General features: G+C 42.4%; 1 protein-coding gene across 1 annotated transcript in view; it reads right to left on the bottom strand.

Annotated features, from left to right (window-relative positions):
* The window catches only part of LOC134144112 (glypican-5-like), a 364,398-nt gene that overhangs the window by 267,933 nt on the left and 70,839 nt on the right, over window positions 1-25,626 (bottom strand). Inside the window, exon 3 of the mRNA XM_062582794.1 lies at window positions 16,969-17,663. Within this exon, the coding sequence (XP_062438778.1) occupies window positions 16,969-17,663 (695 nt within the window). The remainder of the gene's footprint in view (window positions 1-16,968; window positions 17,664-25,626) is intronic.

Here is a 25,626-nt window from a genome sequence, read left to right as displayed (position 1 = left end):
AATACAATCCCTGAAAGATAATCTCAGAGAAGGCTGTCCATCCTGGCAGTTAGCTGATGCAACACCATCTCCCGCAAGGAGTACTGAAGACCCAAACAGAATGTCTTTAGCCTGACCAGAAAACCATAATGCTGCAGCCCCACAGCACTAAGGGAAACTACCAAAGTGCAACCACGGCAGAAGAAAAAATGGGGTATAACTCTGCCTTGGGAAACTCAGACAGCCAACTACAGCACCATGCAGACTTAAAAGCTTTCATCCAGATCCAGCTGACTTTATGTGACACAACTCAAATTGCTAAGCCTGGTTGAGAAGACCTATAAACATGCCCATACTACTTCTGGGCCCCACTCATGATACTCATATTGCACCAGATCTGCATTTTCTAAGCCCTAGGAAATCAGCCTGTGTTGCTTAGTGCCTGGTAAGGCCAGCCAGTCCTGTGCCAAAAGTTGATACTTGCCATACAGTCTATTTCTGTTCCTTCTGTCTTAAAGCATGTTCTCATTCTTTGATTCTTCAGGTAAGTTTCTTTTCCTATAATTGTTTTTCTAGCTCTTTTACATGTCTTTTGCCTCAATTTCTTACGTATCTTCTTTGTTATCTTGTCTTCCTCCCGCTTCACGTTCTTTTGAAGTCATCTTGCTATTTGTTTAGCTTTTTTCTGTCTTTCTTTGCAAAATTAGTTCTCCCCAAACCACTACTTACCTCATCTTAACTGTGATATGTTTGTGGGGGTTTTTTTTTTTAAACACAATAAGATCCATGTACTATTTCCCCCCCTACAATCAGTCCTTTCATCTTATATTTTTTGAGTATTTCTTTTCAGTTGTTGCTTCATTTGGAATATTGCAGTATTTCCTCTACTCCTTCTAATCACTATGTCAGTCCTTTGGAATCTTTTCCCTCTTCTTCCATCACTGCCCATCAGAATTCAGAAACATAAGTGATGAATTCCTATTGGAAATCACGGCTTTGTTCAGATGATCTGTTTTTCTCAAAGTCTACCTTAATTGTTTACTTCAATCTTCCATTCCCTAGAAAAGCTGGCCCTGTAGTCTAAGCTATTTCTTCTGCTCTCCTCTCATCCTTTGAATTGCTTCACTGTCACTCCTTTTTGATCTTCCGTTCCCGAGTTTGCCATAGGCAACATGAGTTCCAACTTGCAGGACCCTAGGTAAAAATTCATTTAGCCAGGCTCTCTAGATTCCTGGTCTGGCATTTTATAAAGAACAATCAGAAAAGTGTCATAGCAGGTAGAAAAAGCTACAGAAGTGTAAGATTACCTCCATCTGCTTCAACAGAAGGAAGCAATGTTACATTTGCTTATTTAAAAGAAAAAACAAAGGATTTAGAATGATTTATCAAGTATATTTAGAATAAAATTAGACCAAACAGTAAACTCCATATATTGAAGTAACAATAGTGATTCAAAACAAACTATCATAAAATCACAGAATCAGTAAGGTTGGAAGGGACCTCTGGAGATCTTCTAGTCAAACCTCCCTGCTCAGCAGGGTCACCTAAAGCACGTTAGACAGGGATATCCTACCAAATGAAGCTCTTCACAAAAATGTATTTATTAAATTATAAAGAAAACCAAAGACTGAAAGCATAACAAGTCCTTCTGAAAAGGACCAAAGGATTCTCTAAATACGGGCACTTCTTTGAACATATCTGCTTAGGCACCATGTGAGCAAACTGAAGTATCCTTCTGTAAGCACACACATAATAGATGAAAACACTCAGCTTCCTTCTTCACTACCTAAACAAGCTTCTGCTCTTTAAATCCACTTCCTGTACATAATAATTTCCAATTGTTTCTGCTAGACAGGGCTGCCATATTTCTCAGTCAATTGCTCAGTATCTAGAGCCATTAAAGGTCATACACTCATCTTCCAAGTTGCAATCCTAACACTGCTTTCCACAGGTCTCTGCGGACTTCTCAGTATTTGCCAGGAAGTCTACAAAGAACCACAGGGCATATCCTTAACGTGATCTGCCTCCACAAGGTATGCCACCACACCATACAGTTCTACTACTAAAACAACAAAAACCCAACACCACACTTGTGGCATTAAACACTACACAAAGATTACTAAACATCCTATTTTTAAACACATACAACTTCAGTTGACTTCTAGATTCTGATATATCATGATAGTTGTCTAACAAGGCACACACTTATTTTCATACTTCACACTATCTGCCAAAAGCTTTAAAAAAGCTTACACATCTATGTAGTTTTATACACTGCCTAATATTACACAGAAGAAAGTAGAGACTAGAACATATTTGCATGATATTTTAAGTATCATATATCTTTCCTTCTCTTTCCACTATCATCCCTCCACATTAACTTTTCCACTAATAAATATCCTCTGGGGAATGCAGTGGCTGCTAGGTCCATGTCTGGGAAATGGAGGATTCACATGTTGTTGCAACTCACCAGCCTATGTGTTTTAAGTCTGTAATGTGACAGCAAGATGAAATTTGCTTAGAAAGTATCTAAACTACCTGGTTGCCCAGAAAAAGACTACAGGGGATGGGGTAATTCAGAACAGAACAGGTTTGTAAAGAAATAGAATTTGGAGTCACTTTTACCAGAGTTAAAGAGAATACCATTTTGAAGTTCTTGCCATTTTAAAAGACAAGCTTTTGAAATGTTTCTAGTGACTGTGAGTAGCTCAGACAAAACATAGCACTATCATAAAATACTTAGGCCCTCTCCTGACTTGAAAATCAGGTCATTTAAGGTATCTCCAGAAAGTCACATAGATACACCAATACTTGAGTTGGATAACCTATCCCTTGAAGACTTTTCACAGGAAGATGTGAATCTCCTCTGAGCAGAGTCCCTTTACAAGAAAGGGATTACTTAAGAGAAAAGATGCTTGCTCTGCGCACTTCTGTGGCTGTAGGGAACATTTGGCTGCTCCATGTCAGGGGTACAGTCTTGGAAAGTCCTCGCCTTTCTCCCTCAAACTGGAGCATCTGAATGAAAAGTCAGGTCTCCTCTAGATGCAGGTGCAAGCAGCTCAATAACCAAAACATATCATTACTCCTCTCCTCATACACATCATTTCAGCTTTCCTTCTTTGTTTCTCATAGCACAAAGGAGAAGTAGAGAACAATTCTATGAGGTAAATAATTCCTGCAGAGAGACTAGAAAAATAAAATTTACTTTAAAACAAGTAAAACAAGCTCTGCAGAGAAGGGCCTGGGAGTCCTAGCAGACAAGTTGACCATGAGTCAGCAAAATGCACTTGCAGCCAAGAAGGCTGATCTTATCCTGGGGTGCATTAGCAAGAGTGTTACCAGCAGGTCAAGGGAGGTGATCCTGCCCCTCTACTCAGCCCTGCCAGGGCTGCACCTGGAGTACTGTGCCAGTTCTGGGCTCCCCAGTGCAAGAGAGGTACAGCACTACTGGAGGGAGTCTGGCAAAGGGCTACTAAGATGATGAAGGGACTGGAGCATCTCCCCTATAAGGAAAGGCTGCGGAAGCTGGGCCTGTTCAGCCTGGGGAAGACGACTGATGGGGGAAATCTTATCAGTGAGTGTGTAAGTACCTTAAGGGAGGGGGTCAGGAGAATGGGGCCAGACTCTTTTCAGTGGTGTCCAGCAACAGGACAAGAGGCAGTGGGCACACAGAAGACAGCAGGTACAAGCTGAAACGCAAACATCAGGAGTTCCATCTAAATATGAGGAAAGACTTCTTTACTGTGAGGGTGACAGAGCACTGGAACAGGTTGTCCAGAGAGATTGTGTAGTTTCCTTCCTTGGAGGCATTCAAAAAGCCATCTGGACAGGGTTCTGGGCAATGTGCTGTAGGTGACCCTGCTTGAGCAGGGGGATTGAACTACATAATCTCCAGAGGTCCCTTCCAAACTCAACCATTCTGTGATTCTCCGTGAGTCTGAGACAGACAAGAACACTTGTACATTCCTTTCAAACACTGGATCCACAGTGTAAGCTATTCAAGAGCTAAACTGACTCAGGTAAGGAAAGGTAGAGGAATCAATGCATATCCCTAGTCAGAAATCCAAAAAGAAAAGATGAGAACAAGCTGCTTGTATTTCAACAGCTAAAAGATGAGCAGAAACAAGAAGCTGGATACCTATTAGAGTAGACTAGCACTCAGATGACTTCTTGGAATACATAAGACTAAAAGTTATTTGTTGAAATATCACTTTTTAAACTCCAGTGCTCTAAGTGTCTTTATATTTCATCTTTTCTATTCAAACACAGTACTGTTAAACTATATTCTTTTTTTTTTCAAAGTCTAAACTACATTAAATGTGAAATTAGTTAAAACTCTACATCCTTAATCTTAAAACATGAAATCAATTTGGGAACATTTACTGTTTAAACGGGCAAATCCTCCTCCAGCAACCAAACAGTTAAGAAAAGGAAAGAAAGAGAAAAGGAAAGAAGAAAGAAAGAAAAAAAAGCCTTAAAAGACTCAAGAGAATTAGCTGTTGCTAAAACAATTTTATGGTCCTTTCCACTTCACTGGAGGTAGTTTGTATGGCTGACTGGAATCTATTCAATGCTGTCAAACATCTAACACTCCCATAGCTAGACGCCTTACAATGAATAACAAGCAGTCTAGCTGCCAATATGCTAGAGCTGCATTTTTTTTTTTTTTTTTTTTTTTACCAGGGACTGGACCCCAACCCAGCAACACTCCAACTTCATTGTCTGATGCCTTGTTAATTTATAAGACCAACAATTAACCACAACAAACAAAAGTGCCAAAATTCCAAAGGACTGCAGCTACAGAAATCCATTATATTTAATAAACTGCAGCACAGAGAGGTCCATAAAAACCCTGCATATCTAATCTTTCTTTTTAGTTTAAATTGATTTTGCAAAAGAAAATAACACTCAATTTCAGTAGATGACTTGCAAAACGTGTGGAAGCTTACAATAGGTACACAGAATAGAATAAAAAGAGCTAAATGGAAAGAATGAATAAAGCGTACGCAACTGTTTTTGAAACACTGGACACATCATTTGTCATCTCCGGTATCATCATTTCCATAAATATTATCCCAAGCATTGACCGTCTTGCTCACTGCTGTGCTTCAAGCAAAATCCTGGACTCTTACCATATTTATGTCCTTCAACTTTTAATTGTAGTAACAGTGAAGTGTTGACACCAGAACCACGTTCCAAGAAAGACACAGAGCACTCACTGACAACACTAGCTCTGGGAAATTATTAGTGTGCTACCCTGGCAGGCTTACGCTTGTGATTTTGGTAGCACTTCGTTCTGTTGCTCATACCCTGCAGTCGGATACACACGGGCCCACTCTCCTCCTCACACAGCAGCAAGGCAAAACCAGAACAGACACTGTGACTTAGGGTATACCTTTCAGCGCTTGTAACTTCAGCGGAGGGAAGAGTCAGTCCAACCACATATTTTACACTAGTTAGGCCTCTGGGTTTTGCTTTTCACAGATATTATGCTTGATTTTGTAGTTCCTAGGAACTAATTCTCTAGGAACTGAAAGGGGCTGAAAAATTTGGGAGCCTCACTTTGGCAAACAAAACGTAACAAAGCAGCTGTCTAGAAAAATTTGGTTATATCATACAAATACATAGCCCTCAGAGCGGAAAACTAAAGTCAAAGCAATTATGGAACTGGTAAGTTCATTCTTATCAAAGAATAAAAAGGCAACCTGAAAGAGCCTTTTAGAACTGAGTTGACAGTCAACCTACAAAAAACAGCTTCATTTGTTTGAAGGAGTGAAGAACAGCATGCATGCATATGTGCAAGTGAGCACATATGCTTGTGCACACCTTTGTTAGTGTTTTGCCCTCAGAAAGGGGGCAGGATTAATGCTCCTTCAGTGACCAAGGACACTTGTTTTATCAATTGTGCAGTTTTTAAAGACATATTTAGAGTTAAGGTAAAATGGCATATCATCCTTTTTGTTAAATGTATTTAAAAGAAAGTAACAAAGAAACTAATAAAAGGTACCTTTCAAAAATCTATCACACCTTTTTAAAAATGGTACATCTCCCGAACTAAGATGGTAAGCATAAGACAGATCGAATAACAAATAATAATTTTTTTACCACATCATTTAATTTTCTTGCTCCGAACATAGATGACTGTTTCTCAGCTCTCAATGAACCTATCATTTCTGTCTGCATTTGGATGGCTTAGCAGCAGTACGCTGTCCATTAGAAGATATGCCTGTGCTACTTAGCTTTAACATCAGAATCATACAGAATTGTACCTGCACTGAACTAACAAGCATGCAAAATCTGCTGTAAACACTCAACTATATACTAGCATAACAGCATTGCCAGGGATTTTCCCACACACCTCTGACATGTTTTCCACAAAAACTTACTCAATAGAAGTAGGTCAAACAAGTATTTCTAACTGTAAATGAAAGAAAGGGTGGTGTCTGGATCTCTCTGAAAGACCTTAAGTCTCCGCCAGAAATCAGGAATCCCAAACCACTGTCATTCCCAAAATGCTCAATCACAGTCAGAGCTGCTCTCAAATCAAAAGCTGGTAAGAAGTCACATTCATCAATCCCATTATTTTGATTATTTAACATACAATTTTCAGGTTACATGTTCAGACGAATTATAAAATTTAGGGAATGGAAAATACAGCTTGAACATTGCTCTGTCAGGCAGAAAAGAGCTTTTTACCTCAATACAGATTAACAACTTGTAAATAGTTTAGTTATGCACTACCAGCAAGTCAGCAGCCAGCTGGGAGGTAAGGTACCACCTTCAGTGGAAGGCTGTGCTGCATTCAGGTATAAGAGCAACATGCATATCCACATGGATCCATTTTGCAAAAGCAAGCTTAAGGCTATACAGTTTATGTAAAACCAAACTCTTGGCTGCGCTTTTAGCCAAAAACAACAACAGCTGGATAAATCCCAGTGACTGTATCTCTTAGAATCAGTTTGACTATAACTATATGATGATTTTTACTCCTGCACAAATTTGTAATAGTTTAGACACTGGAAATACGTATTTCATTTTAACTGAGTTTGTAGTGACAGTGATTCCTGGGTAAATATCAATTATCAAGCAGTTCCATCGCTACAGATGAGATGATCCTTAACACCAGGAAACCAGACTGCTCCTCAATATCCAAACACCTGCCTGAAGAGACCTCTCATTAACCACTGCTGGCCAGAAAGTTCCCTGCAGCTCCTTAAAAAACTGTTCAAGGCTACGCAAACTTTAATTCTCCACAGGACTTTTGTAACAGATGGGAACGAGGCAAATGCATTAATCAGTTTAGATAATTATTTCCAGAAATATCTCTATAGTACTCAAGTGTCAAAATGCTTCTAAATCAAGCATATAGCACATAGCAAGATTTATAAAGCTGCCTACAAGAATTAGATGCTCACACTCAATGAAATTCAGTGAATTATAAGCACATAGTTGCATAGCACATTTTTGAGAAAGTCATTCCTGACTGACCACACGAACAGACCAATACTTTAACAAGAATATAGCCAAAGAGCAATAAACAAAATTTTAATGCCAACATATACAAATATCTTTCTCCACTGTGAAGATCATTCTTCTACCTTTTGCACCAAAATAGACTTTGCATTACACTGCAACGAGGAACTGCCTAAAGGCAGTTCACCAGGGAGTTTCTAAAAGGGCTTCTCCTGTCCGGACTCCCAAATGATTCAGATCTGGTGAACATTCACATAACTTTAGTTCATTAGAACAAAACGTAGGAGGTCACTCTTCCAACATGAATTATTCTATGTCATTCAGAATCATGCCTGCAAGACACACTAGTAAAACGCAGAGCTTCAATAGGTGACAATTCTGGCTCCTTCAGGACCGTCTACAAACACCTCATCATAGTCATGCATTTCCTCCATTTTCTGGTTTTAAAGGAGGTTTCCTGGTAACACATACTTTGAAAAAGCAAAATCACATTTTAAGCAACTCTTCTACAGCAAATATTGCTCAAACATAGCTTTGCTTGTGTTTTTTACAGTTGTTTCCAGCAATTTAACCACAAGGAATAAAATTCAGGGCTTTAACCTCTGCTAAGTAGAGTTCGCACACTCATTGACAGCTGGCGTTGATCATTTGAACTGGAAAACTTGCAGGAAGGAAGGAAGCACCTGAGTTCAGCTCCAAGTGTTCTCCAAAGTCTCCAGGAGTGTTTTATGATACTGCTCGATCTCTTTAATCAAGTAGTTCATTACTGGCTGGCAGCAACTCTTTGTTGCTGTGAGCTCACTCAGCACAGTTCTTTGCTCATAGTACGGCCATTTCCTTTTCAAATTTGCAAGGTTACCGGGCTTCAGTCTCTTGCTGCTGTAAGCTTGGCAGTCTTTTCCCTGACTAAGCTTTTAGTTTCTTGAAGTTGACCGTTTTAACAACATTGCTTATTTTTCAGGATTGTTTTCTCTTTTCCATTCCTCACAATTTCAGAAAGCTGAAATTATTTTCCCTGATTCTTCCATTAATCGCTGAATTCCTACCAGGATTTTCTGGGCAATATTTTCATTTTCTTTCCATTTTTTTTTTCCCTCCCTCTGGAAGTTCTGGCCCAAGCTCAGAGCAGGAATGTGGGCATTTCAGGAAACACCAGTATGTTCTTTCACAGGCAGGTGCCCCTCTCTACCCTTAGAGTGAACCCAGCAAGTAGCTCCATAGCTTGTTTTTTTAGTGCCAAAGGTACTATATCCCACTTCCTAGCAGGCACTATTTGTTTCAGCTAAATGGCAATTAAACAAAGCTTTGCAACTTCTAATCGGTTACGGACATGCACAAAGCTGGGTCATACGTGTCTGTAAAGGATATTAGAAGACTATCTGCAGATCTTTCTAAAAATTAGATGTCACTGGAGTGCAGTATGAGTTACGAAAAAATCTTGATTTCTAGTTGTCTCTTTTTTTCGATATATCACTGAACAAAATCCTTGAGCTCCCTGAATTGGTTTCTCACGATAACACACCAGCATACAGCTATTTCATGAGAATATTGTAAGAGTCAATTACTAGCCACTTTCAGTGCTTGTAGAGTTTGCAGATTGGATGTTGCCTCCCAACTTTCTCCAAGCCCACAAACATCCACAGACATATCCACCTACAGGCTAAATATCTCAAATTCTAGGCCAGGCTTGCCTTCGCTGAATTAATCCGCAAAACAACTACTTTCTCCAAGCTAAAACTCAAATACTGCTTTTGTCATATTACTAGCAGTCAATCTCAATGACCCACAAGAAGGTCTTCCTTCTTCTTCTTCCCCTTTCCTGACCTCAGAGTGAATTTGCTCGTGCTGCAGCACAGACATCCCTTGAGGGCTGCAAAGTGCCTGACCGCTGGCAGCATCGCTGTGACAGAGTGTCCTGGCATTGCCGTGAGCGCTCCGAAAACGCAGAGCTGGGCCAAAGGCCACCCTGCAGCCAAACCGCCTAGCAGCGGCTCCGAAGGCATGGGTTACATTTGCCACTGAGCCACTGATTCCCTAGAGCTCCGAAGCCATTTCATCTTCTTATGCCTCAATCTCTGCTCCCCCCCCCCCAACACACACACCTTTCTTCCACACTGCCCGCGCTGCATACCCAGACTGAAGGAAGTTCACAGCAGAGGCTGGCTCCCACCACGGCCCTCTGCAGCACTTTGCAGTGCAAGGCCCTGATCTCAGCTGAACACCGAGGATCCCCTGGACCAGCACCGAGGGCCGCAGAAGCGCAGAGCGCTGCCAAGCTGAAGATGGGCCGCTGCAAGCAGGAAGGAGACTTTGCAGGACTCAACTCTGAGCTAGCAGCGAGGCAAGGCCAGCTGCTTTCCCTTTACATCTCTTCAAATTACAAAATAGCTGTGTCAGGTCTCTACACACCCTCTCATTTTCCTACATTAATAACGCGCACTGCGTATAACAGACTGATTTGTGGGATGGGAATTCACACTCCGCGTAGCCGGGTGAACTTTTCATGTAGTTCTGGGTTTGGTGAAGTTGCAACGAGGAGCGGTTGCAGAGAGAAGCAGTCTGCATCTAAGAAATGCCCAAAGTAAGCTTGCTTGAATAATCTCAGTTTGGCCACTGCTAATGTGCACTTTATGGTGAAACCTGTACTGATGTGCCCATACACTAACAGTTCTGCAAGCCATTTGCTCACGCTGCGCACAAAATGCACCAGGCCGAGCAGCTATTCAGCTTTATTTAGGCTGCAGCCCTCACATCATCCCAGACTGCGAGTACCACGCGAAAGCGCTACGACGACAGTGCAACTCTGATTTCCCTTGTGAAATGTGTTCCCCTGCGCGATGTTGCCCGCTCAGAACAGGCAGTACCCACGCGATACGCCCGGCGCCTTGGGAGCGGAGCGGAGCGGAGCAGAGCAGAGGGGCCCGCTCCGCAGAGCGGGCTACGCAGCAGCCGTAGCCCTTCTGAAGCCAACACGCGCAAAGGGAAGCGCTGGAGAGTTTAAAGGGTCATGGAGTTTGGGCCTGTCAGCAACACAGAAAAGTCTGACTGCTTATTTAGCTTAATACTAAGCCATATTTTAAAAGCAACTGAAAACAAGGTAAACAATCACTTGAGGTCTCTGACCCAATTAGGTCAATCAGAAAAAAAATATATGGTTAAGAAGAAATGGTAGGGAAAACAATCTCCCAGAATTTTCATTTGAGTGAGTGAAAGAGAATAACTCCATTCAGAACAGCAATGTTTTCCAAATATAAATCTGCTTATGCAATATTTAAGCACAGTTACCTCCTTAGAAGCATTAGCATGATTAGAATGCCTGTGCAAATCAAACAGATTTTAAGAACAGTTTGCCAACAGCAAAAGTAATAACAATGTTTGGCAAAACCAGTGCAAGTTTTCCCTCTAAGTACACAAATCTGAATACAGTATCTCAGTGAGGAAAGGACAAAAAGACAGTCTCTTTTGTTTGAATTCAATTTTCCACAGCAAAGCCAACAGCACTACTCAAGGAAGAAAACAAACTATTCAGAGGATACAACTCTTCACACAGCCACCATCACAATCCCCAGCACGTGTGGGGCCCCAGTTTCTCAGCTTGCTTCATGAGCTGCAAAGTCAAGCCCAAGAACAGGGAAGTACTGAAACATCCCAGTAAACTTCCGTGTGTGTTTTAGAACATTTAATCTACTCTTGTAGCACACACCCAAGCTGCAGAGTTTATTAAAGTTTGAGTCCAGTATAATTTTACATTAAAGTCTGGCAAATTGTACATTTTGGACTATAAATTCAGTTTGCATATATCCATATATTTTAATCACTCTTTTTAGTTATTTCCAAATTCGTGACAGATCCTTCTGCCCCTACCCCCTTAAACATTCAGAGAATTCATCTAAATTTATAATGCCCCATTCCCTCATAATATTTCTATCTAGCTTCTATTCTGACATAATCAAGCTCATTTTTGCCCTCAGAAAATATAACTCAGCTTTTGAGCTGTGAATGTGCAGCAGAAAGCAAAGATTTTATTTTTGTTATCTTTGATATCAGCCTCCGCACCTCATTAGCCTTCCACAGTTGTCCATTATGGGTCTAATCAAATTTGTGCCAAGGCATTTCTGCTTCCTAAGTGTTGTAAGCTTGGCATTCTTTCGTGTTACTACTGTACTGTGACCACCAGGAGCAATTTCAAAATAAAAACATTAATGAGGATGTAATAAAACAATGAGAGATTTTTTTAAATATATTTTGGTTATTTTTTCTATATTGCTTTCACCTAATTAGCATGCTCATTTCCAAGCAGATAATTGGGTAAGGCACAGATCTTTCTGCTTTCTCCTAACACCTGATTTCTGATCACATCTACATATTACAATCCCCCCTCTATCAAGCCTTTTATTAGCTTTTGCTTTCACTAATATCCAAAACTGAAAAAAAACCCAAACAAAACATACCAAACCTTTGTCTTCCGTAAACAGTCAGCCATTCCGAAAACATTAGATTTGTCGCTGTTTACATTCTCTTCACACAATATGTTTTAAGCAGATTCACGCAGCAGAAGGAACGAGTCTCAGGAATATATGCCTTCCCACATCCCAAATACTCCTGCTAACACACACCACATTGCATTTTCTTTCCACCACACAGGGAGGCTCCACAAGGAGCCACAAGCACAGCAGAAGACATAGCTGGTGCAACATCTGGGAAGTGTGCTGAAAAGAACACAAGGTAATTATGTGCCTATCGCACTCAAGTGAGCAAGTCAAGAGACTACAAAATGTTTGTTCTTTGAAAATCTTGCCTCCTCCTTGCTCTTAATAAGCAGAGCATTGACATGCAGCAATATTAGCAGGACAGAAATTTTGTGTTTTAAGAAAGTATTTTCATGTGGCCTCATTGCTCTTTAAGTTAAGGCACAGAGAAGAAAAGCACCAAACACCAGGCGTGGCAACCTCAGATAGCTCAACAACTGGAACTGATACACGAAGGCCTTGCCAGCCTCCCAGACTACCACGTGCACTTCTGGGGAACAAGCAACCAATGACCACTTTCGGAAGCCCAACCAAGAGGACTGCACTGCCCCCATCTAATCCTTACCTGCACTCAACAGACCTCCAGGAGATCATCTTGCACAAGGACCTCAGCACAGAGCCCTACAACTTATTTGTGTGTCAAAAGGCTGCACGAACGTTTTATCTGTGCAAACTGAGTTCCTGAATATTCATTAGGGAACACAGTTCATAAAGCTAAAACACACAGTAAACAAGAGACAATCCATCATCTCCTACAGGGCATAAACAAATGAGTTGGAAAGAAATAGCAGAAAGCTCACACTCCCACCCACCCCACCATACACGGGCGCACCAGGGCCCATCACGCTGCAACTGTGCAATTGATGCTGGCCACCGGAGTTGGCAAATTCTCTCAGGAAGTAAATGAAGGGATCTAGAGACATACCTAGTTTTGCTGGTGATGTACAAACTTTGTTAACTAGAAAGACAAAAATAGCAGAAATAAAGCAAAGCCTCTCTAATCAAACCTCCTGCCACTCTGTTTATACCCACCCTGTTTATCCTAATCCCACAGCAAGCAATGAACAAGTGCTTTGCCATACTGTGGTTCTGCAAAGCTCCTGGGTGGGTGATCAGCAGACATAATTGGCAGCTCCATCCTAATCTTCTTCCCCATCAGCTGCACAGAAGGGTCTGGGGATGACAGAGCTCACCAATTTGGGCAAAAACATCTCTGACACATAAGGCAATCTAGTAAATGAAAGAATCACTGCTTTGCTATTGATCCTCAAAACACTCCCCCAGTGCAGAAGAGCAATATATGCCTTTCCGCAGACGTCAGAACAAAAACGCTGCGGCAGGCAGCCAGGAACTGCCAACGTCAACTGGAAACCTGCATCCGAGTCTCCAAACCTCCTGCCTTTCCAGCCAACAGCCCACCCCACAGACCATCTTTCCTTTCAGATCTGGCTCCTACATGAGGGAAAAGCAGGCTACTCTGGAAGCAAGGCGACCAAGCTCCAGGGAAGCCCATGCCCATTGCACCGGGATACATTCAGGATCCTTGAGTGCACACTTCTTGCAACGCCAGCTGACAGTACACTTTCCAACACTGTTTTTCCACCTCCCCACATTTTAGTTGGAAGTATTTTACTTCCACCTTGCAATAAACTAAAAACCACAGGAACAATGCATAAATACAGAGGCTGAAATATGGCAACATGGTAGACTGAAAAAATGAAAAAGCGAGACCAGCTTTAAAATGCAAAAGAAAGAACAGAAAGCCAAAACCAACAGGAAGGGTGAACAAACTCGGTGTGCGTCCCTGGCACCTAGCAGCAGCCGGGGCTCCTACCAACCTGAAAGCCAAGTCGGTTCCAGCAGACAAACCAGCAAGCAACGAGGGTGGCTGCTGATGCTGCAGACCGCGGCTGGCCCCGTTAGCATAAGCAAGCTGGATGCAAGCCCGTGTCCCTGAGCAAACGGTGCTGCACGTGCTGGAGGACTCCTAGGAGAGATTACTAACATCTTAAAGGTGACCTCTCACACACGCTGTCCTGCCAAATCAGACAGTTCTCTTGGCTGTAATGGAAGAGATCGCCAGAGGCCAGTCTCGAAGTTATGCATTCTTCATACAACTAGGGCTTTTTTTTTTTTTTTTTTTTCTAAGCTTTATAATGATTGAACACACTTCAGCTGAGCAAAGCACACGAAGCAGGTTATTGGTTTACTTCACCTCTTCCCATTTTAAAGAAAACAATGCAACTTTCCATAATTCCTTATCATCCAGGCAGGCAAGCAAGCTAAAAAAGAACTCTTATTTTTAGCCATATTGCTTATTAAAAAATATCAAGTATTTCCTAAGAGGGCAGGTGCATTAAGGCTGCCTCAGGATAAATGAAAATTACTAGGAGCACTCTGCTTTTCTGAATGAGTTTTCTATGGATTATTTATAATTGAATGAAAGCAATTACAGCATTTGTAACAGAAACTGTACATAAATTAAAAATTTCTATTTTTCTAGAAGTCAAAGAAAATACTGCATGAACAGAGAGGAGTCTCTGCATTTTTGTAGGAAGGGAAAAGGAAGTTATATCCTCTTTTTCTGAAAAAAAGTTTCAGATAAGTAAAATGAACAATGAATATATTGGATATAAATCTTGTTAGAGCAGTGCAAAGGGCTGCTCATGTAATTGAGAATCAGGCTGCCGGACTCCAAAAAGCCATCTCACACCCGGAAATCCTGAAGCTGTAGATTGAACTTTTTTCTGCTTCTCCAGAGAAGGAAATGCAGCTTCATTAGGCTCAATTTTCTAAAGAATGGTTATCCTCTGTAATTAATCAGTAAAATTTAAATCAGTATCGGACTAAATGCTTGCTCAAATAGTGGAACGTGTTCGATCTTCAAAATATAACCTTACCCTGCAGAAATCTGAAGAAGTTGGAAGACCAAGGGTAACAAACTGCCATATAGTTTCCATTTTCAAACAGAAAATATCCTTTGCTTCCTATAGAGCAGTCTCTAGAATAACACAATCTTTGTGCATGGAGATTTCACTAACAAAAGAAAACAAAAAGTTTGGGGGGGAAAGGGGAAATAATTAATGTAGTTTCAAATGCAGCAGTTCTTGGTGAATTAATTCTGAATAGGAGAAGGAAAGTGTTTAAACTTAATACAAGGGAAGCAGAAGAGACCCAAGTAAGCCTGTTTAAATAACAGTTAAAGAACACTCTCTACCTGAAAGATATTTCAGAGGCCATTCTGCTTCCAAATCAGTTAAAAGCAAAATACTCACCAATTTAGCTGTAATTATCTGATTCTTTATCATACATAAGCAAGCTAAGTAAGCACATACTAATTATGAGGCTGGCCAATGTTACAAAATGCTAAAGCCTTATTGTGCTTACATGTTGTATATAGTGCAGGAAATATCTTGTTAGATTATTTTTGCTACTAATAGTCAGGGAGCTCATTTTTACCCTAAATACTTTTGTGTAAACAGTGCCAGGGCACTATGATGATTTTTGAGGAATATTTATTGTCAGTCCTTGCTACCATAGAATATATTTTCTTTTCCCTTCTAGAGTCTTGCAAAAAATAGTATCACAGGGTAGTAAGTAGAACAGATGTAAGAATATTTGTTCATCATGTGCTCTGTGCAAGAGTGCTTTACAGCCCACATTAGTCTACAACGCCACCAAGGAGACATCTGTACAATACCGTACAATACCCCTCCAAAATCACAAGCATGCTCTCCAAAAAAACAGACCAATATTTTCCTAATATTTCGTGTTTATCCTTGGATGTCCGCTAAACTAGCGGATTCAAGCGTCATTGATAAAAAGGAATAGAGTACCTGAGGCAACATGAACTCAGATGCTAACTGCAAATACCCTGGGAAAACTCTTTCCATCAGATTACTAAACATGTTTTTCTCCATCTCCGCACCTGCTGACTGTCAGCCCCCAGCTCTCTCAGCTCTTATAAACCGGAGAGAGTTGTGATGTTAAGCATCTTGGAAGGCTACACACAGGCGTTTCCTTCTGACAAAATACTTGCTAGTTTAGAACGCCTTTGATTATACCTCCTCCTCCTAGAATCCTTCCAGTACTTTTTTCTTTACGTAATATGGTGATCAGAGTCCCAGGAATTAACCTAATTCCTTCTTGTTTCCTTCTCATTTACTCCCTGCATGAATTCCTTCACTTCCTGGGCAGCCAGAACAATCAGATTAGCCTCAACCCTGCTTGGGGCCAAACTGCTGCATTTTTTTTCCATTAACAATCCTGTGGAACTTCACATGGATGTAGCCAACTCAATTATTAGTCATTTCAACAATTTCTGGTCTAATTTTCAACACCTTGAGAGAACCTGGCAGTTACGAGTTGCCATTATTTATTCCACCACTGTAGTTCTGTCCTCCAGACCCTGCCACTGACAAAAGATGGGACCAGTCGTAGTATATGTTTAACATTTGCTTATGTAAGCCCTGAAAATAAAGATTTTTCATGTTTTTCTCCACTTTCTTACTGCTTTTGTAGCACCACTGTACTTACTGTAGTCCTGTATTCCCTTTGAAGTATCTCAATGGTCAGCACAAAAACAAAGGGTCTCTAAAATTATGAAAAAATAAATTGCTTGCCTCCCCCTCGTGGGATGCCCTCTCACGTTCTAGTGCAAACACTCCCAGACTGCTACATGCAGAAGTTTTAGAGGATAAAAATACACTGTTGGTATCAAGGATATTATATGCCGAATGGTTTTGTTTAGAAAACCCTACAAACAAGCCAGAGCTGTTCAGGGCTCTACAAGATTGCTTCTCAGGTAACCATTTCCTCTTTCGTTTCAAAGCAGATTCTGCTGAACCCTATCATAATTACCCGTAATACCCTCACAGACTATTAACAAAGATCTAGTTGAAGGCCAACAAGCGACGCCAGCAGCCCACCGCATCGTTCAGACGTTCACTCATCAAACAACGACAGCCCGCGGCGGGCGAGCGCTCACCGTGGCAGAGAGCTGCGGCCCGTTCAGCTGCGCGTGCAGGATGGCTTCGTTGACCGAGCTCCGGATTCCCGTCAGCGCCGTTTCCAGGTCATGCGACGCGGCCATTTCGTTAGTCAGATATTCCAGCGTGGAGATATACTCCCTCCACTGCGCGTCCAGCTCCGACACGCTGGCCAAGCAGCCCCTCATCACGTTCAGGCAGTACCCCGCGCAGGGTCTGATGAGCGTCAGGCCCTGGCAGTGTGGGCAGTACTGCATCCTCACCAGCGCCCTGCTGCACTCCTTCGTAAGAGCCGCGTGTTCAGTAGTATTTATCACCTCGATGCCCATGCTGAGGGCCTGGCTTAGCATCCTGCTGGCCCAAAGAGATTTTGACAGCTCCGTAACCATACTCTTGGAATAGCGTCCAAAAGGATTTACGTCTTGCCTCGTAAGCCGTAGACACTCTGTATACTCCTCTGATAAATCTGTAATTCCTGGGTTTATCAGCCGACTGTACACCAGAGGAAAGAGGCTGTCGAAGAACCGTAGCACTGCACTTTCCACAGTAGTGTCTGCGCCCAGGATGTAGAGGGAGAGGTCTGTGAACAGTTCTTTAACCGGCTCTGCTGCTTCTTTTGCCATAGGTCTGTAAGCTGTCTCAAACAGGGAACTTGTGCGATTCTCAGCAAAGCGAAGCAAAGACTCAAAGGCCTCTGAAGAAAGGGGAGAGAAAGACATCAGAGGTTAATAATAAGCAGCTGGCATCTTATTAATGAACAGGGACACCAACAAGTTACGCGAAATCTGTAATCTGAATATGCCGATAGATAATCCAGTTTTTGTCAGTAGCAGGAGTGAAAAATGGAGCTAAATATTACACACGTGTTACGAAGGCAACACATAATATACGAGCATTTCCTTAAACGAGATTACAGATGCTAGCTAGCTCAGCCCTGACCCAAGCTCCGAAGTCCTGGGAAAGCCTCCCCGAGGCCCCAAGAAGCACACGCAGGGCATTTCTAGCCTTTTGTAACCCACACTGCTTATGGGCACTTCAGCTAGGCACATTCCCAAAACATCCGGTCCCATCAGTACAGGATGCCCCTTCGCAGCAGGCAGGCAGGCAGCATTTTCAGCATCTTGTGTGAGCACCTATAGCCATCCCAGAGAAGAGGCAAAATTCTGCATGCGACACATCCTGAACTGCGAGGCAACACGGGGAGTAACTGGTTACAAGGGGAGTCACTGCAGATCCTCTAAGATACCAATCACATCACCAGTGTTGTACAGGTCTGTAAAAATAATGTTCTAATATCTACATCTAGTAAGAGGGTGCAAGCTCTTATTTGGTTCCCTTCTAAAAATGTCTGTAATATTAGCCACCAAGACGCACTGAAGTCCTAAAAGCTCAGAGTACATCTTACCTCAGCACATACATCTTGCCAGCTCACAGCAATGCCAATCTTAATTCAGCAGCTGTACATCTCCACTATCACTGTGGGATGATTTGATGAATGATTTAATAATTTAATAGTTTATGAAAGCTACACCTCAACAACATAATCACAGCTTAACGTTCTATTTACTTTCCATCCCAAATGATCTACTGCTATGAAATCTTGCTTGAAAAAAATAAGGCATTCCCGTCCTTCTACAGTCTATCTGAATATATAAAACATACTTGTATGGATTCGGACAGCTGATGTGCAGAGAGAATATATGCTAGAACGAAGGATGAAGCAAAACAGACAAACAAAAAGCAACGTCAAATAAGCCTGGGCAGCAGCTCAGTGAAAGCTTGAGAGATAACTGAACACAAAATAAAGCTGAAGCTTTCACATCACAGTGTGCTGAGTGGACGGCTGAGATGCACTTCTTGCAAAGTTCACCTCAGAACGAGTAACGATACTGCATGGATAAACTCTCAAGCCCTCCGTGAAACAAAACTAAAATGCAATTCTAAATTCAGAAAAAACTGTCTTGCATTTACCTATGCCATTTTCAAGTAGCCTAGAAGAAATTTGAGAAGCCTCATGGTTAAGGCATTTCAAATTGCACTAGGTAAGTACTATATGCCCAAAGCACTGGGGCATTAGAATTTGTGGTCAGGGACAAGGAAGGAAGCAGTCGCCAGAATTATTTTCTGTGTCAGTGAAGACACAGTAACACACACCATTCCCACTGCTTTCCTTGGAAGCTCTACACTAAACGCCTCCAGGAGAACCATTCTCGCGCTCCCCAGGATGGGGAGCACCAAGGCAGGAGACCCATCAACTCCCACCTCCTGAGTCCTGGCCAGATCACAGGCTTGCCGGTCTAATCCCGCTCTGCATTCATCCCCACATCGCCACGAGATTCAGCGCGAGGCAGCACACAATCAGCTCTCAAAGACCAGCTCGGCCAAGGAGCAGCCACAATACCGTAAGCCGAGATCCGCAAACCCTGCAGAGCTCTGCAGAAAAGCCTGCTCCGGGCCTGCCTGCATTATGTCTCCCTGGGCAGCTAACTTGCTTGTTTTCCTCGAGCTTTACAATCTCTTCACCACAAAGGACGATTTAACTAGACAGATAATACAAGATATCTCATTGTATACTAAATCATCAGTATTTTACACACACACCAGCACCCCAAGCTGTTTCCTTTCACCCGAGAAGCCCCTGAGCATTCTTAATGGCATTACAGCAACCAGTACTCTGCAAAGGCTTACAAAATCCTCAAACTTAAAGAATTCAGATACACTTCAGTTTAAAAAGAAGCAAGTTCATTCCCTGGCAGAACTTGCCAAGTTTCAGTCTGAGGCAGATTTTTACAGCTACATTAAAAATCCTGAAAAAAAGGATTTATAATGGAAATACTAACACAACTTTTACAGTAGTACAGTTAGCTCTGTGGTACTGCGCTATTAAAAAAAAAAAAAAAAAAAGTTTTATGCTCACCAAATGACCTCTATGTTTATATTTAGTTCCAGGGGAAATCTAAACATGTTTGCTATTTACTGGACTCAAAAGCAGTCTGCTTGCCCTTCCTTGGGGCACCGCTGGCCTTTCTAACAGATTTCAACAGCTTCTTCAGGTATTAGGCTGTAGATCAGCAACCATCAAGCTTTTTATTTTCAAAGCTCCTTTAACTGAAAATTCTAGATTTGATTAAGCTTAATTCTGGATTATTCTGCATAATTCAAAATTAAGAAAGTAAAGTGTTTTAAACAATGTTACTATCTTTTCATTAAGAGAAATGCAGTCACGGTATGCCTCTTCACTGGCCCTGCAAAAAGAAGCAGGACATCAAACCCGCAGCAGAGAAATTATTGCTGTTAATTGTAGACACACTGTAAAGACTTGTCATTTGCCTCCGCTCACCCGAGACACAAAAACATACCCGTGCTTGGCAGCACCCTATCAGCGATGTTAAAGAGGGGAAGGTGCAGATCTGGCTCTGCTGTTCGCATCTGAGCTGGGTTCAGACAACCAAACCACCGGATCAGCTGAACCTCCTTACGCCTCTCACCAGAAATAACGACGTTTCTCCGGCCGAACAGACACAGTAACACAGGACCGTTCGCACTCCGGGTGCGCAGGGGAGGCAGCCTTCGCCTCTGGTTTTAGAAGTGCCTAATTACACGTGTCTAACACGCCTCGTACCCCGCTTCGCACGCGGTCGCTACACCCCCACGAAGGCTTGCCACTCTCCGAAACGGAGGGCGCTCGCTCGTGCGGTCAAACAGGGCAAGCTTCAGAGACGCTCACAAACGTGCCAAGAGCTTAGGCTTAAGCCTGACCCAAAGCACACTTTCGAGACAGAAATATTCACTGTTGCTTCAAGTCTCCATCAGCAGCAACATAACACAGTTTGCAAATTTAATACTGACTCTGAGCAGAACAGAAATAACCATAACCAAAATCCTCTAGAACTTCATTAGAGCCATAGAACGGTAAGGCTGGAAGGGACCTCTGGAGATCATCTAGTCCAACCCCGTACGGGGACCGAACCCGCGAGCTCGGCACGAGCAGCACCACGCTCTAACCAGCTGAGCTAAACCTGCCCCAAACTGGGCATTTGTTGCCTTCCTTTAGAATTACAGTAAATAGGGAGGGGGGGGGAAAGGCTTTGCTTCACATTCAAAAGCACCTTTTCGATTTAAGCCTGCAGGGAAAGCGAAGCAATGGCCAACTTCGGGAAATTCTTGGTTTGTTTTACCTCACCCTGGCACCCACGCGCTGGAGGTCAGGGGGCATCGCCTTCCGCGGCGGGAGCTTTGCCGGCAGCGCTCCTCGCGCGCTCGGGGACGCCCGGCTCCGCCGCCCGCCGAGCTGCGCCCGCGCTGGCAGGCGCAGCTGATCAACCGCTGCTCACGGCGCCACGCAAACAAGACTCCACTGCCTTCAGTGAACCAGCAGCAGAGGCAAACGCCGAAGCCATCCACACAGAAGAAACATCTGTGCGACAAATTGAAGTAGCTCCATCATTTGTTTGGTCTCTTAGGACCACACTAACACTTGGCTCCCTTCCCTTCGGCATCTTGCATTTATTATAAAGTTACAAGATGACAGAAAGCTACAGTTTGTTGAACAATACCTTCCTTTCAATGTTTTCAAGTCCTTTAGACCTTCTCCATTTTTATGGTTTGCTAAAATACTGTGCAACATGCTAATATTTTGCAGCAGTAGGACTTCACTACATATTAATTGCAATTTAATTGCACAAAGAACTATGTACAGAGCAGAAATTCACTCATGTACACATCTACACAACATAGAAACAGTAAAAACCTCAGAATCCTAGGGGGTTTTTTTTGGATACACCATAAACTCTACAAACATTTACAAAAATAAGAACAAAGAGTGCTCAAGAAGTAAACAACATGAGCAAGTCTTTTTTCCCAGATCTTTTTAAGATTACTTTGAAAACCAATATAAGTGTAAAACAAATTATGTTAGGTTTGCAAAGATGAAATCTCAAGTCAACTGATGCATTAAGTTATTTTTGAAAATATGTTCTTACAATTCCCAGCTTCACTTCTATTCTGTGATATTTGCTATCAGCACAGAATGTTGACGAATGGAGGTTTCCTTCGGATCCCTCCTGAACCCTTACGCTGAACGAAGGGTCAAACCTCTGCTAATGCTCCGCTTTGCATGCGTGTTTTTATTTTTAGAATAGCAGGCTTACTATGTATAAATACAGCTGCTCTTCGTGAAACTGATGAGAACTAATTAACATTGTAGTAACATAATTATATCAGCAGTCTCATGGAAATAAGATGTCCATCACACAGGAAACTGCAATCCCAAACTTGCTGCTAAACATTTTGGCCAGAGAAAAACATGAGGGCACCTAGTTCCCGGTCCACCCCTTGCTTTCTGCTCCCTTCCTGCAGCTCATTTAAATTTGCTAAGAGCTCATCTTGACAGCCAGGCAAGTACAAGATGCCTTTGGACAGATTTTCAGATCTATCATTAATAGGTGCTACCCTGCTGAAACCAACAGCAGCCTGCTGATCCAGGCAAAAGCAGCATTTCCTCTGGTCCTCTGGTTTCCCAATAGAATGGTGTCATCTTCGTAGTTTTGCATCTTCTAGGGATAATCATAGAATCAGTAAGGTTGGAAGGGACCTCTGGAGACCATCGAGTCCAACTCCCCCGCTCAGCAGGATCACCTAGAACATGGTAGACAGGGTTGCATCCAGGCGGGCCTTGAAGATCTCCAGAGAAGGAGACTCTACCACCTCTCTGGGCAACCTGGTCCAGTGCTCCGTCACTCTCACAGGGAAGAAATTCCCCCTCACGGTCAGGCAGAACTGCCTGTGCTTCAGTTTCTGCCCATTGCCTCTTGTCCTGTCACACGGGACAACTGAAAAGAGTTTGTCCCCGTCCCCTGGACACCCTCCCTTCAGGTACTTGTACACATTGATCAGATCCCCCCTCAGTCTTCCCTTCCCCAGGCTGAAGAGGCCCAGCTCTCGCAGCCGTTCCTCATAGGGCAGATGCTCCAGCCCTCTGATCGTCCTCGTAGCCCTACGCTGGACTCTCTCTAGTAGCTCCATGTCTCTCTCGTACCGGGGAGCCCAGAACTGGACACAGTACTGGAGATGAGGCCTCCCCAGGGCTGAATGGAGGGACGGGATCACCTCCCTCAACCTGCTGGCAACAGTCTTCCGAATGCACCCCAGGAGACCATTGGCCTTCCTGGCCACAAGGGCACTTTGCTGCCTCATGGTCAATCTAAACAGTAACTTGTTTAGAAATAAGATATTTTGTGCATTAAATGTAAATATTTTTACACACCAGAATATTGCTTTAAAAAAATGTTGATGTCTGCCCTGATTATCTAATCTACTAGAACAGCTTTATGCCAATAAAGTTCTTATAGTTTAAAAAAAAGCCATACTAGAAGTTCAGCATAATTAAAGCAAAAGTTAAGAGTGAAGTCAGTCTTAGCAGTTCAAGAAACACTACAGCTAACAGGCTTTTTGTAAAATTAGTACGTGAAGAATAATTAACTTGGCTATCCATCCATGTACAAACAGAGAACAGCCGTCTGATTCTTCTCCCACATACAAATTTTCTGCACTTTTTTTTTTTTTTTTTTCCCCCATTTACTCACTGTGGCATGTAAGGGAAACTCTGAAGGAAACCACACTACGCTTTTCCATGGAACAACTAAAAACCACTACCTTTGGAAAGAGCCCTCAGCATTACCAGAAATCTCTATTAAAAAACAATCAGCACCATTCCCATTTCACATCTTATTACTGGCCATTTAACTGGGATATGTTACTGATTTTCTTGTGCAGTGTTCTTGGCTATGCTTTTACTATACCAGAAGCGCCCAGGTACTTTACAGAGGTAAAGCTACAATCAAAATGTACTGTCAAGACTACAGAAGAGACCCAATGTGTAAGTGCACGAATTAATTGCATCAAGAGAGTGTCTGTAGCAGCAAATCCAGAGAAAAGCAGACAAGAGTGACAAGTCACAAAGTACACATTGTCCACTCAGTCACTACAACTTAACTGAGCTCTTCAGGATATTGATGGGACAGAAAAGAAACAGCTTTCTACTACCACATTGAGGGGTGAGATCTTCCCGTGACTGTCTGTGCTGATTACATCTGATAAATATCCCGTCACATACCTCCTGATAGAAACTTCGGCCTAAGCTGACAAGTCTGTAGTCCCTTCTAACAGCTGTGCTCTAGTCAACTGTGATTAGTTTTGTTAAAGAAAAACAAAGGTGCAATTCCAAGCATAATATAAAGCTGTTTTTAAGATATGAAAAGTTGCAATAGCTTAAAAAAAAAAATCTAGCTACAAGACTCCCAGAACAAAAGGTCTCTTGGTCTTCCCAGAGCAACATCTCCTGCACAGGGAGCTCGCCCAGCAGCGCGCCGTGCGCAACGCTCTCAACGTGAGAAGGCCCGGTGCTGCAGGAGTTTCAGAGCACAAGATCCACTATCACAGTGTTGCACTGACAGCAGAGCTCAGTCACTTCAAGCAAAACTGGTTTCTAAATGGCCCATTGGGAGATTGAGCAGCAACAGGAACCAACAGCGTTGCTCACCATCCAAAACCTTCAGCCCAGGCACGAGTAGGTCTACTCGTCATTTCCACTCTGTTCTTTGTGGCCTTGGCACAACCGCCACCTCCTCAGCCTCCTGCCCCAACCAATCCAGCCTGCGCCCTCTTCAAAATCAAAGTCCTACAGGGCTTGTTCCCCTCCCCGCAACCAGAACAGCTTCACTATGCAACCTGGTACTGGGAGATGGGAACAAAATACACCCCTCACATTACGGTGAGAATGATGAAAACTGAAACCCATCAGCTTTGGATTATTTGGCCAGTATTTGTCCTGGGAGCATCAGCAAGCTTAAAACAGTCTCATTGCCTCATAGGCTGGCGATGCAAATAGAAAAAAATCTTCTAGGCACAAGCCTAGGACATATCTTAACAACAGAATGGCCCAGTGATAAATAGCAATATTCTGCTCTGGTGTAGTCATTTTGCCAAAAAATCAAATAATTTCTGCAGACTGTGTGCTGGGGAATACATCCAAATTGCTGAAAACAGTAACCACAGTGCACACATTTATCACAGTTAGCAGCCTTCTTGGTTTTATCATTAATAAAACATTGTACCATCAAGTTGCAACTAGCTGCAAAAACATTTGTCAAATACTAGAGAAAGTGCCGCATGTGTGCTGCGCTAAAGCATATCTGCCAGTCTTGATAATATTTTTAAATAAAATACTGTACAAAAGGTTTTATAGAAAAAAAGTCTTCCAAGTTATTATGCATTGTAAAGTTAGCTAGTTTGCTAAGTTCATTTTGAACTGCTCACCATTTATTTCATCTCCAAAAATTTTGTGAATACAATGACCAAGATGGTAATTAAATTCAGCTGTTCATTATTTCTATATACTGCACTTCAATGCAATTGTGTATTATTTTTATATACTGCAATTACAGAGTGCAATTACTTATTCTTTTTAAAGTGAGTAGTTTAGAGTAAAACTAGATCAGTTGGCCAGCCAAAAGCTGGAGTCCAGATGTGGTATTAACCTTTTACGACACCATGTGCTTCTGCTTATCCTACAGATAAATAAAGCAAATAGTTCTTTGGGAATATTTTGCAGTAGAAGGTTGATTGACTTGTAGTATCAGAGTGGTAAGGTGATATAG

Source organism: Rhea pennata, chromosome 9 (genome assembly GCF_028389875.1).
Source record: "Rhea pennata isolate bPtePen1 chromosome 9, bPtePen1.pri, whole genome shotgun sequence".
In the NCBI taxonomy this organism is placed as follows: domain Eukaryota; kingdom Metazoa; phylum Chordata; class Aves; order Rheiformes; family Rheidae; genus Rhea; species Rhea pennata.
Note: the sequence above shows the minus strand (reverse complement) of the source record. Positions and strands in the feature narration are given on the sequence as shown.